The 13,060-nt window shown below is 41.8% G+C and overlaps 1 protein-coding gene across 1 annotated transcript in view; it reads left to right on the plus strand.

Moving 5' to 3' along the window:
• The window catches only part of NBAS (NBAS subunit of NRZ tethering complex), a 389,024-nt gene that overhangs the window by 52,549 nt on the left and 323,415 nt on the right, over positions 1–13,060 (plus strand). The window contains exon 10 of the mRNA XM_056124489.1: positions 5,359–5,497. Within this exon, the coding sequence (XP_055980464.1) occupies positions 5,359–5,497 (139 nt within the window). The remainder of the gene's footprint in view (positions 1–5,358; positions 5,498–13,060) is intronic.

Genomic DNA, 13,060 nt, shown 5'->3' on the forward strand with positions numbered 1-13,060 from the left:
AATGAGTCAGAAAGAGAGGGATAGACATAAAAAGATTGCATTCATCTGGGGGACATAAAGTAACAAAATAGGAGATTAATACCTAAGAATAGCTGAATCACATTTCTAATTAAAGAAAAACACTGTGGTTATATTTGGAAACATAGATCGAAGCTTTTTTATTAGATGAATTTATTATTTACTTTGGATTTTGGGTCACATCTAGTGATGCTTAGGGATTACTCCTGGCTCTATACTCTCAGGAATCACTCCTGGAGGGCTCAGGGCACCATATGGGTTGCTGGGGATCTAGCTGGGATCGGCCACATAAATTAAGCACCTTATTCTTAATGTATTATCTCTATGGCCCTCAGTTATTTTTTGTTGGAGGAATTTCTCAGGAAAAAAAAAAGACTTAAATATATGGGAGGTGCCAGGGGCTAGCAAATCGACTTTAAAAGTAATTGTTTTATGGAAAATTGAAGTCTTTTCATAAAATAGTATGTTGATTCCCTTGGGCCTGTAATTTTGTTTCTACAATCAACCTCATAGTTAATCTCATTTCATGTATTCCTTAGCCATTCTTCCACACACCTGTTTCAGGATTATCTTTAAGTAAATCCTAGAGGGAGGACATGTTACTGTATTATTTCAAGATGCGTTCGTAGGGGCTGGAGAGATAGTACAGTGGGAAGGACTCTTGCCTTGCACACAGCTGTCCTGAGTTTGATCCCCTGCTCTCCATCTGGTCCCCCAAGCCTCACCAGGAGTGATCCTTGAGGGCAGAGCCAGTATTGAGCCCTGAGCAGAACACTGGGTGTGGCCAAAATTTCCAAAATAAATAAATTAAAAAGTGCATTTATAAAGCAAACAGAAAGACTTGAAACCATTGTTATATGTGAAGGTAATTAACAATAACTTATTGTCTTCATTTTTCTCAAATGCTCTTTAAAAAATAGGTTGATTTATTCTCCATTTACTCCTCTCATGCTCTCTGCATGCGTGCTCTAAAGAGAACAGGTAGTTTAATTTGTAGTTTCTTACTGTGTAAATTATTTTAGTTTTCCCATTGCTTAGGTTGCCATTGCAATAGTGTTTATGTTACTTTTGTCAGCTGTATTTTTTTTCAGATTAATAGTTAGACCTATTGCAATAATTTGTAATAGATATATACCTTTTTCTTTTTGTTTGAAACTATTTTAGTTTTAAACAAAAAACAATCATTTGAACAGAATGAGTGCTCTAGGCAAGTAATACTCCTACTATTAACTTGACTTTGAACCTAGATTTTTTTTTGCCCTGGTGACTGGGTTAATTATGTTTTAGTTTTGAGGATTGGTCTAGGGTACCAACAGCTCAAGTAAATTGCTTCAGGCATTCTCTCAAAATTTATTTCCTCCTCTCTGCTGTGATGTAAATGTGTTGGAGACACATAAAATCAGTAGGCAAAAGGATTTGAGTGAAGGCTTATAAAGTGTTTATGTGAATAATGTACATTTTGATACCTGTGAACTTTGAGATTTTGAGTTGGTTAAATTCTATGGTGGGGGGTATGGTGCTGCCAGCAGGTCAATCTGTACCTGTGAGGCGAGTGCATCAGCAGCCTCGTGGCACCTTCAGACTTCCAGATACCCCAAAATTGCTGCTGTGCCTTTGGCCAGATCCCAAAAACTTGGGGCAAAGTTTACCAAGAAAGTAAACGGCCAAAAGTTAGGTATGTGGGAAACACACCCACAAACCACCCCCGGCTCAGCTATATAAATGGAGGCAAGACCTCTTTGGTTCCTGATTGAACTGCTTAATGGACATGATCCCAGAGACTCAGAAACGAATCTCAGAACCCAGTGGCTTTAGGTAGAAATGCATCTGGTCTCTGTAGTAGGCTACCAGTGCTGGGCCAACCCAGGTGGGAATAGGTTTCGTGCCTTGGCCTGTTCCCCCTGGCGGCCCAGTGGCCGCCATCCATCTGAGGCCACTGGATAGTCACATTTGGGCCCCCAGTGATGAGACACAAAGGGCCTCACGGGATGGGGGTGGAGCCGGGCTTGTCCTCCCCACCCCAACGAGACCTCAAGTCATCGCCCACAAATGGCCTCTCTGGCTCCTCATCAAGCTGCTCAACGGCCTTGATCCCAGAGACTCAGAAACAAATCTCAAAACCCAGTGGCGTTTGGCAGAAATGCATCCGGACTCCACAGTACGTTACTGTGGCCAGGCCACCCCAGGGAGGAAAGGGTGTTGTCCCTCCGCCTGCTCCCTCTTGGCGACTTGGTGGCTGTCATCCTCCAGAGGCCATTGGACAGTCAGGCTTGGGCACGCAGTGACGAAACTTGTTGGGCCTCACGGGATTGGGGGGGGTGGGTGGAGCCAGGCCTGTCCTCCCCACCCCAACGAGATCCCAAGTCATCGCCCACAAACGGCCTCTCTGGCTCCTCATCAAGCTGCTCAACGGCCTTGATCCCAGAGACTCAGAAACAAATCTCAAAACCCAGTGGCTTTTGGCAGAAATGTGTCCGGACCCCGCAGTAGGTTACTGTGGCCGGGCCACCCCGGGGGGAATGGGTGCTGTCCCTCTGCCTGCTCCCTCTTGGCGACTTGGTGGCTGTCATCCTCCAGAGGCCATTGGACAGTCAGGCTTGGGCCTGCAGTGACGAAATTGTTGGGCCTCACGGGATGGGGGGGGGGAGCCGGGCTTGTCCTCCCCACCCCAACGAGACCCCAAGTCATTGCCCACGAATGGCCTCTCTGGCTCCTCATCAAGCTGCTTAACGGCCATGATCCCAGAGACTCAGGAGCAGATCTCCAAACCCAGTAGCTTTTGGCAGAAATCCCTCCAGATTTAAGTGTTAAAATTTTGGAATTTCAAAATCGTGCGGCCACTACTGCAGCCACGGAACATCGTATGTTATTCATAACCAACAATAGAAAACAAATTGTCTACTGTTGCCTTTTCAGCAGATCTGAATGTTGGGGTAAAATCTCAAATAATGGTGGGTCTGTTGTCGAAATAGTGAATGTGATCAGAGAGAGAGTAATGTGGAAATCATCTGCCCCACAGGCAGGGGGAGGGTGTGGGATGGGGGTATACTGGGATTTTTGGTGGTGGAGAATGGGCACTGGTGAAGGTACGGGTGTTTCATTGTATGACTGAGACTTAGACTCAAAAGCTTTGTAACTGCTCTCACGGTGATTCAATAAATAAAATTATAAAAAATGGAAAAAAAAGTAAGGTGGAGTTCATGCACAATTCAATCAGCTAATCAGCGGCTGAAATAGCAGTACTCCTACAAAAAAAATAAAAAAAATTCTATGGTGAAACTAAGAAAATTCTTCTGCAGTTTTGAAAATTTTAGGTCTCAGTAGAGATAAATACTAAAAAAAAAAAAAAAATTCTGAATCAGCCTGGTTCAGAAACAGGTGCTATCAAGTATCCCCACCATTAAGGGGAGAGCTGTTGCCGAATCACTCACTCAGGTAATCAGGTATCTGGGATGAGGGAGGAAACAGGTGTATGTGATTTTTCTGTTGTTCTCTGTTTACCACAAAATTAGTGACTTACCCCAAATTGATGATCTTCCAATTGAGGTGACAAGTTCAGAGTCTTCCCATGTGCTAAGATTAATATGTTAGTAGGTGGGGTTTTGTTCTGTCCTGAAGGCAGTGGAAGAATCCCTTTCCTCCATCACTTGATGTCTAGTCTAGAGTCTATCCAGCTTCCCTGGTACATGACCCCTTTAATCTCAGAGTCATGCTGGAGTCAGTTCTCACCTTACATCATGCTGACACCAGGTTTTCTTCCTCCCTCTTTGTTTTTAAGGACACTTAGGTTTTACTTTTGTATTTTTAACTTGTTAACTTTTTTATTTTTAACTTTTGGGCTGGAGCAATAACATAGCGGTAGGGCGTTTGCCTTGCATGCGGCCAGCCTGGCCGACCCGGGTTCGATTTCTCCGCCCCTCTCGGAGAGCCCGGCAAGCTACCGAGAGTATCTCGCCTGCATGGCAAAGCCTGGCAAGGTACCCATGCCGTATTCGATATGCCAAACACAGTAACAACAAGTCTCACAATGGAGATGTTACTGAGCCCGCTTGAGCAAATTGATAAACAACAAGAGGACAGTGCAACAGTGCTTTTTAACGGTTTTTTTTTTGGTTTCTATTATTTATTTATTTTTTAATTTTCATTAGTGAGACACCATGAGGTACAGTTGTAGACTTACAAATTTTGTGCTTGGGTTTCAATTATACAGTGATCAAATACCCATCCCTCCACCAGTGCCCATTTCCCACCACCACGGATCCCAGTATCCCTCCCAACCCCCATTCCCCCGACCTCACCCTGCCTCTGTGGCAGGCATTCCCCTCTGTTCTCTTTCTCCTTTTGGGTATTGTGGTTTGCAAAAGAGGCTTTGAGTGGCAATCATGTTGGATAATCCAGGGTGATTTACCTGTAGATCATTAGTGTTAGACTCACATTGCATCTATGTTCAGGGATTATGTGGACATCCTAGGTGGCTTAATAGAGGTCAGATATTGCTTTCTTCACTAAGATAGTTCTTCACTAAGATAACTATCTTAGTGAAGAAAGGTAGTATCTCTTGAATACTACCCTGAGCATATATTTAGGGACAATACCAAGAGGTGTCGAGGTCCTTGTATTTATCAGTATGTTATCACTGACCAATTAACAGGACAGTAAAGCTGATGGTTGTATGGTGTCATTCAGCTTTTTTTGATGTGTTGCAATATTTTAACTTTCAGCGTATATTTAATCTTTCTTCTCATTGCCAGGCTGTTGATTAATTGACCTCGATTTGTTAGTGAAGTACAATGGGAAAGGGAGCCGGTCAAAATGTGGAGCTCATCTACAAAACTGTCTTGTTTCAACAGTCATTACTGTATAGTTCTGTGCCATCCACAGCACTCACACCTGTGGTTTCCTTCAAGTATCTGTAATTGTGTCCTCTTTGTGTCTGATGTCCCACTGTCATTAAGCTTGACAGCTGGGTGAGGTGACCCAAGTGTTTGCTAGAGTTGGTGCTGACAGTCTCTTTCATTGTTAGTGGCCAAATGTAGAGTGCGCGCACACGCATGCGTACACACACACACACACACACACACACACACACACTCCTCTCATTTTTAAGTTCCCACATGGGTTTCAGGAAATGTTTAAACTTAACTAAGTTCTGTGTAAATGAAGGTGAAATTCTAATTGAAAAGCCAGCTGGTTTTCTTGGGATTGTTTCCTTTAAAAGGTGTATCTCTTGAATTTTTTATCCCTCCCCCCTTTTTTTTTGTGAAGGTGATTGTTTCTACTTTCTTTGTTTTGATGTGCCTTGTTCATATTTTAAATCTATTTTGTTTTTCTCTGTTTCAGACTTTTGTTGGTTGGTGGATGTGAAACTTCTGAAATGGGCATTTCAAAAGCGTCTAGCTGTGGCCTTTCTGCCTGGAGGGTTCTTTCAGGATCGCCATATTATAAGCACGTTACTAATGGCGGAGACAGGGTGACTGCAGTAAGTGTTCCAATGATGGCATTTCTCTTTGCTGGCAGGTCTCTGATGGATAAACCTTAAGTAATATGTTCCAACTATTTGTCCTGAGAATCGTGACTTAATGCTAATAAAGGTGTAATTTTTCTTTTCAGCATCAAATTTGTTGAAAGATTATTATACTTAATTTTATTTCTTTTTTGAGACAATAGTAGTCATCTTTTACATTGCTTTTTTTGTATGTTGACATTATTAAGGACCTTTTTTTTGCTAGCAGCTCTTCAGTTCTTTTGTTACATGTAACTCACTTAATTTTCTATAGCCCTTTGGTATTGGTATGGTTACTAGCCTATTCTCCTGGAAAGTGAAGTGTATTTGCATAACTTCCTGGGTCAGCAGCTAGTATGTGGCAGGATTAATACACAGCTCTGGCAGGAGTCCCTAGTTTAAGTTCTTTCCTACTATCACACTTTTCTTCTGTCTTGCTCTTTTTTTTTTTTCTTTTTGGGTCACACCCGGTGATGCACAGGGGTTACTCCTGATTCTGCACTCGGGAATTACTCCTGGTGGTGCTGGGGATCAAACCCGGGTCAGCTGTGTGCAAGGGCAAACGCCCTACCTGCTGTGCTGTTTGTTGCTCCAACCTCTCTCTTGTTCATTTTTCAAACTGATTATTTATCCAACCATTTATTCTCTGATCAAACTTTTATTTTGTGTCAGGCTTTCCTTTATATTTCAACTTAAAAATAGCCATATAGGGGGCTGTAGTGATGATACAACCAACGAGGCATTTGCCTTGCATGTGGCCTACCTGCATTCGATCCCCAGCATCCCATAGGATACCCTGAGCACCATCAGGAGAGTAACTCCTGAGCATTACTGGGCGAGAACCAAAAAGTAAAAAAAAAAAGTCATATAAAACAGCCAATGAAAAATTTAATATTTCATTGGGTTATGACATGAGAATTTGTTCTTTGTTTTTTTGTATGTACTGTTGGTTCCACACCTAAGCAAATGTAGTTAAATGTGAGTTGCTGACCCAGGTGAAGACTATATTGCTGCTCCCTTTTATAATCACTTCAATTCTTGACAAATTGTAGTGTTTATTAAAATGAAAGTTTGAAGGGAAAAAGAAGAACTTAGACAAATAGGGAGGATAGAGGGAGAAATGCAGTAGGCAAGCCTTGCAAGTTCCTTGAGGACAGGGTAATGGAGTCTGTGGGGCACAGAGTTCCGGGCAAGGGACCTTAGAGTCCTAGAGTGTCCATGGACCCCTGGTCAGTGTTGGCTTCTTTGGGCTTTGTCTGCTTTCATTTTGCTCTTTCCTGAAGCATGGGATCTCTTCCACTCTGTGTGATTCTTTCCTCTCTGACCTGAAGGAAGCTTTGCTATTGGAATCTCACAATAAAAAATTGCTTGTCCGCCAAAAGAGTAAGTGGGGAGAATTTTTTTTTATTTATTTTTTAATTGAATCATTGTGAGATACACAATCACAAAGTTGTTCTTGATTGGGTTTCAGTCATACAGTGTCCCGTTACCCTCCACCTCCACCCTGCCTCTATGGCAGGTACTTTTCTTCTCTATGGCAGGAACCTCCTCCTCCTAATCTCCCTCTTCTTCCTCCTCCTCCTCCTTCTCCTCCACCTTCTCATCTTCCTCCTCCTCCTCCTCCTCCTCCTTCTTCTCCGCCTCCCCGCCCCCCGCCCCCCTCATCCTCCTCATCCTCCTCTCTCCTCTCTCCTCTCTTCTCCCTCCCTCTCCCTCCTCCTCTCTCCCCTGCTCCCCTTCCTCCTCCTAATCTTCCTCTTCTTTCTCCTCCTCCTCCACCTTCTACTCCCCCTCCCCCTCCTCCTCCTCATCCTCCTCTCTCCTCTCTCCTCCCTCCCCCTCCCCCTCCTCTTCCCCCTCTCTTTTAGGGCATTATGGCTTGCAACACTGAAAGGTTATCATGCATACTCCTTTATCTACTTTTACCGGTCAGTTCTTGTCCAGAGTGATCATTTCCAACTTTTATTGTCATAGTGGTCCCTTCTCTATACTGACTGCCCTCTGCCCTCCCCACCAACTTGTGGCAAGCTTCCAACCATGGGCCAGTCATCCTGGCTCCTTTTTTTTTCTGTCTTTGGACTTAGCCTCATACTATGTGTTTTTGTACCCCATAAATAAGTATAGATATTCTCTGTCGCTTTCCTTCTGACTCATTTCACTCAGCATGGTATTCTCCATGTCCGTCCATTTATAAGCACATTTCATGACTTTTATTTTCCCTGGTGGCTGTGTAGTGTTCCACTGTATAGATGTATCATTGTTTCTTTATTCAGTCATCTGTTTTTAAGCACTCAGGTTGTTTCCAGATTCTGGCTATTGTGAATAATGCTGCAGTGTGGTGTCTGGACTGTGCTTTGGGGCCCCCAGGGTATATTCCCAGAAGAGGTATTGCTGGGTCAAATGGAAGCTTAATTTCTAGTATTTTGAGGAATATTTATATTGTTTTCCAAAAAGGCTTGATCAGTTGACATCAAGTGGGGGAAAAGATCACATTACAAATTGAATGCTCTGTTGTTGGATTAACTTCTGGAAGTGCTGCAAGTATATTTTAATTATGTTAGTAGCTTTTAAATGTATCTTGCAATTAAATTTACAATCACCCCACATAGTCTTCCCATACTTCAAAGAAATTTGAAATTATAGAATTTATTCTTCTTGTCAGGTGGCAGATACTGTTCTCATTGAATTTTCTCTTATTGTGTATTTAAACTTGCTATTGTTTGGGGGTAGATATTGACCAAAAATCCTGCTGACATGTACATACATTCTAATTTCTCTCACAAGCTTGGTAGGTTCTAAAAAAATATATATGCAAAATTCAGTATATGCATTGACTAAAGTTTCCAAGTTAATATCGGTGTCATCAGTGTGAGGTAAGTTTTAGTTGTTCCATATCAAATCACTGCTTCCAGGTGCTGGGAAAGGTCACAGCCCTCTTACTGCAGCAGAGGAGGCAGCCTTGCCTTCAAAAAAGGGCATCCGCTACCAGGTTGTGGTGGCCAAGGCGAGGTGTCTAGGATATGAAAGTGGGAGCAGTAGAGGCGATGCCTTGGGTTTGCTGATGTGTCTTTTGTTTTTTCATAGTGATTTTATAATTTGAAGTTTGGATGATCCTCTGTTTTCAAATTAGGCAGAGGTGTGGTTTTCATGTAGGCTCAATTTTCCTCTTTCTGTTCTTTCTTCTTTCCTCTTTCTGTTCTTTCTTATAAACACCAGGAGATGTGGAGTTATGCCGTGATTGATGTTTGCAGCTACTCAGAAATTCTCGTAGGAAAAATACTGACCCCAACAAAATGGTAGCCCCCCACGCCCCTCTTTGAATTATACTTTTACATTAAAATTCATGTAATAGTATTAAATTAACCATGAGCCCCCTTCCCCCTCCACTTTTTTTCTGTCTTTTTGGCCACACCTGGTAGTGCTCAGGGCTTACTTCTGGCTGCTCTCAGAGGTCAGTCCTGGCAGTGCTCCAGGGACTGCATGTGATACTAAGGATTGAACCCTCGTCAGATACATGCAAGACAAGTACCCTACCTGCTGTACTCTTATCTCTGGCTTCTCATTGGCCGTTTCAAAGCGTACATACAGTTCAGTGTCATTTCATACATTCCTAAGTCCGTGCATCATTACTACTATCTAGTTCCAGGGCATTTTCATCATTCCCAAAGGAGATCTCATACCCATGGAGAGGTTACCCCTACAACTTCTTCTCCACAGTCCCTTCTGTTTCTGTGGATTTCCCTGTTTTCAAAGCTTGGCTTAAATGAAATCACACAGTGATTTGGTATGTGGCCTTTGTAAATGGCCTTTCTCCATTTACCACATACTTTTGAGATTCATTTGTGTGTCAGAATTTTGCTTATTTTTTTTTAATGACCAAATAATATTCTGCTTAATGAATCTGATAGCTCTGTTTTTCCATTCTTCAAATACGGGACATTTGGGTTTTTTTTACTCTTTGGCTTTATAGGTAGTATTGCTATAATTATTATTTGCATTCAAGTATTTGCCTGAATGTCTTTTCTAAATTACTATTACTATTTTTTCTGTTAATTTCCACCGAAGATGGGATTGATACTTCATATACTAATTTTATCTTTAGCTTTTTCATGATCTTCCAAATGCTTTTCTATAGGACGTTTCTCATTTTTTTTTTGTTTTAATTTTTTTTTATTAGTGAAACACCATGAGGTAGAGTTGTAGATTTACAATTTTTTGTGCTTGGGTTTGATTATACAATGATCAGATACCCATCCCTCCACCAGTGCCCATTTTCCACCACCATGGATAATATCCACCCCACTCCCATCCCCCCATCCCCCCCTGCCTCTGTGGCAGGGCAATCCCCTGTGTTCTCTCTCTCCTTTTGGGTGTTGTGGTCTGCAAAAGAGGCATTGAGTGGCAAACATGTTCAGTCCATAGTCCACTTTTGACATGCATCTCCCCTCCTGGGAGGATCCTCCAAACACCCTTTATTTGGTGTTCCCTTCTGTATCTGAGCTGCCCTTTCCTCTAGAATGCCCGACTGGCCACTAAGCTATGGAGTAATCCTCCTGGTGCTGATCTCAGCTATTCTTGGGTATTAATCTCATATTTTGTTACTTTATATCCCCCAGATGAATGCAATCTTTCTATGTCTATCCCTCTCTTTCTGACTCATTTCGCTTAGCATGATACTTTCCATGTTGTACCACTTGTATGTAAATTTCATGACTTCATCTTTTCTAAGAGCTACATAGTACTCCATTGTGTAGATGTACCAAAGTTTCTTTAACCAGTCATCTGTTCTTGGGCATTCAGGTTTCTTCCAGTTTCTGGCTATTGTAAACAGTGCTGCAATGAACAAACAAGTGCAGATGTCACTTTGACTATACATTTTTGCCTCTCTGGGATATATTCCCAGGAGTGGTATTGCTGGGTCAAATGGGAGCTCAATTTCTAATTTTTTGAGAATCGTCCATACTGTTTTCCAGAAGGGCTGAACCAGTCGACATTCCCACCAACAGTGAAGGAGTGTCCCTTTCTCGCCACATCCACGCCAGCATCGGTTGCTTTTGTTCTTTTGAATGTGGGCCAGTCTCTGAGGTGTGAGATGGTATCTCATTGTGGTTTTGATCTGCATCTCCCTGATGATTAATGATGTAGAACATTTTCTCATGTGCTTTTTTGCCATTCGGATTTCTTCTTTGAGAAAGTTTCTGTTCATTTCATTGCCCCATTTTTGGATGGGGTTGGATGTTTTCTTCTTGTGGAGTTTAACCAGTATTTTGTATATCCTGGGTATCAACCCCTTGTCAGATGTGTATTCAGTGAATATCCTTTCCCATTCTGTAGACTGTCTTTGTATTTTGGTCCCTGTTTCTTTGGAGGTGCAGAAGCTTCTTAGTTTAAGATAGTCCCATTTATCTATCTCTGTTTTCACTTGCTCGGCCAGTGGCGTGGCATCTTTGAAGATACCATTAGCTTCAATGTCATGGAGGGTTTTGCCAACTTTATCTTCAATGTACCTTATGGTTTCTGGTCTGATGTTGAGGTCTTTAATCCATTTTGATCTTACTTTTGTACATGGTGTTAGGCAGAGTTCTGAGCCTATTTTTTTACATGTAGCCATCCAGTGATGCCAACACAATTTATTAAAGAGGCTTTCCTCACTCCACTTCACATTACTTGCACCTTTATCAAAGATTAGATGAGCATATGATTGAGGGGAGATGTCAGTGTATTCAACCCTGTTCCATTGGTCTGCAGTTCTGCCTTTGTTCCAGTACCATGCTGTTTTAATTATTACTGCTTTGTAGTACAGTTTGAAGTTCGGGAGGTTGATTCCTCCCATTTTCTTTTTCCCAAGAATTGCTTTAGCTATTCATGGGGGCTTATTGTTCCATATAAATTTCAGGAGTGTTTGCTCCATTTCTTTGAAGAATGTCATGGGTATCCTTATAGGGATTGCATTGAATTTCTACAATGCTTTCGGTAGTATTGCCATTTTGACAATGTTAAGTCTCCCGACCCATGAGCAGGGGATATCTTTCCATTTCCTCATGTCCTCTTTTATTTCCTGAAGTAGCGTTTTGTAGTTTTCTTTGTACAGGTCCTTTACTTCCTTAGTTAAGCTGATTCCTAGGTACTTGATTTTCTGGGGCACAATTGTGAACGGGATTATTTTTTTCATGTTGCTTTCTTCTCTCTCACTGTTTGCGTATAGGAAAGCCATGGTCTTTTGGGTATTGATTTTATAACCTGCAACTTTACTATACGAGTCTATTGTTTCTAGGAGTTTTTTGGTGGAGGTTATTGGGTTCTCTAAGTAGAGTATCATATCATCTGCGAATAGTGAGAGCTTGATTTCTTCCTTTCCTACCTGAATGCCCTTAATATCTTTTTCCTGCCTAATCGCTATTGCAAGTACTTACAGTACTATATTGAACAGCAGTGGAGAGAGTGGGCATCCCTGTCTCGTCCCTGATCTTAGAGGGAAGGCTCTTAGTTTTTCCCCATTGAGGATGATGCTTGCTGTAGGCTTGTGGTAGATGGCTTTAATTATGTTGAGGAAGGTCCCCTCTATACCCATTTTGGCTAGGGTTTTCATCATAAAGGGGTGCTGGATCTTGTCAAATGCTTTCTCTGCATCTATTGATATGATCATATGCTTTTTATCTTTTCTTTTGTTGATATGGTGGATTATGTTGATTGATTTCCGAATGTTAAACCATCCTTGCATCCCTGGGATGAATCCTACTTGGTCATGGTGTATGATCTTTTTGATGAGTAGTTGGATTCTATTTGCTAGTAGTTTGTTGAGGATCTTTGCATCTGTGTTCATCAGGGATATTGGCCTGTAATTCTCTTTCTTTGTGGTATCTCTGTCTGCTTTTGGTATCAGTGTGATATTTGCTTCGTAGAAACTGTTCGGAAGTGTTTTTGATATTTCAATTTCGTGGAAAAGCTTAAAGAGCGTTGGGAGTAAGTTCTCTTTAAAGATTTGGAAGAATTCACTAGTGAATCCATCCGGGCCAGGACTTTTGTGCTTGGGGAGACTTTTTATTACCATTTCAATTTCCTTGATGGTGATAGGTCTGTTCAGGTATTCCAGGTCTTCTTGGTTCAGCCTTGGGAGTCTGTAGGAGTCTAGGAATTTATCCATTTCCTCGAGGTTTTGATGTTCCGTGGCATAAAGCTTCTCAAAGTACTCCCTGAGGATCCTCTGAATTTCTGTAGTTTCTGTTGTAATGACCCCCTTTTCATTTCTGATTCGGTTATTAGGGTTTTCTCTCTCCCTTTCTTTGTGAGTTTTGCTAGAGGCTTATCGATCTTGTTAATTTTCTCAAAGAACCAGCTCTTGGTTTCATTGATCTTTCAGATTGTTTTTTAGGTTTCCATCTTGTTAATCTCTGCTCTGAGTTTTATTATTTTCTTTCTCCTGTTCGGGTTGTGCTCCTTTTTTTGGTCCTTCTCCAAGCTCTTAAGCTGTGAGGTTAGGTTACTTATGTGTGCTCGCTGCTCCTTCCTGAGGAATGCTTGTAGAGCTATAAACTTTCC

Source organism: Sorex fumeus, unplaced genomic scaffold, assembly GCF_029834395.1.
Source record: "Sorex fumeus unplaced genomic scaffold, SorFum_2.1 ptg000006l, whole genome shotgun sequence".
Classification (NCBI taxonomy): domain Eukaryota; kingdom Metazoa; phylum Chordata; class Mammalia; order Eulipotyphla; family Soricidae; genus Sorex; species Sorex fumeus.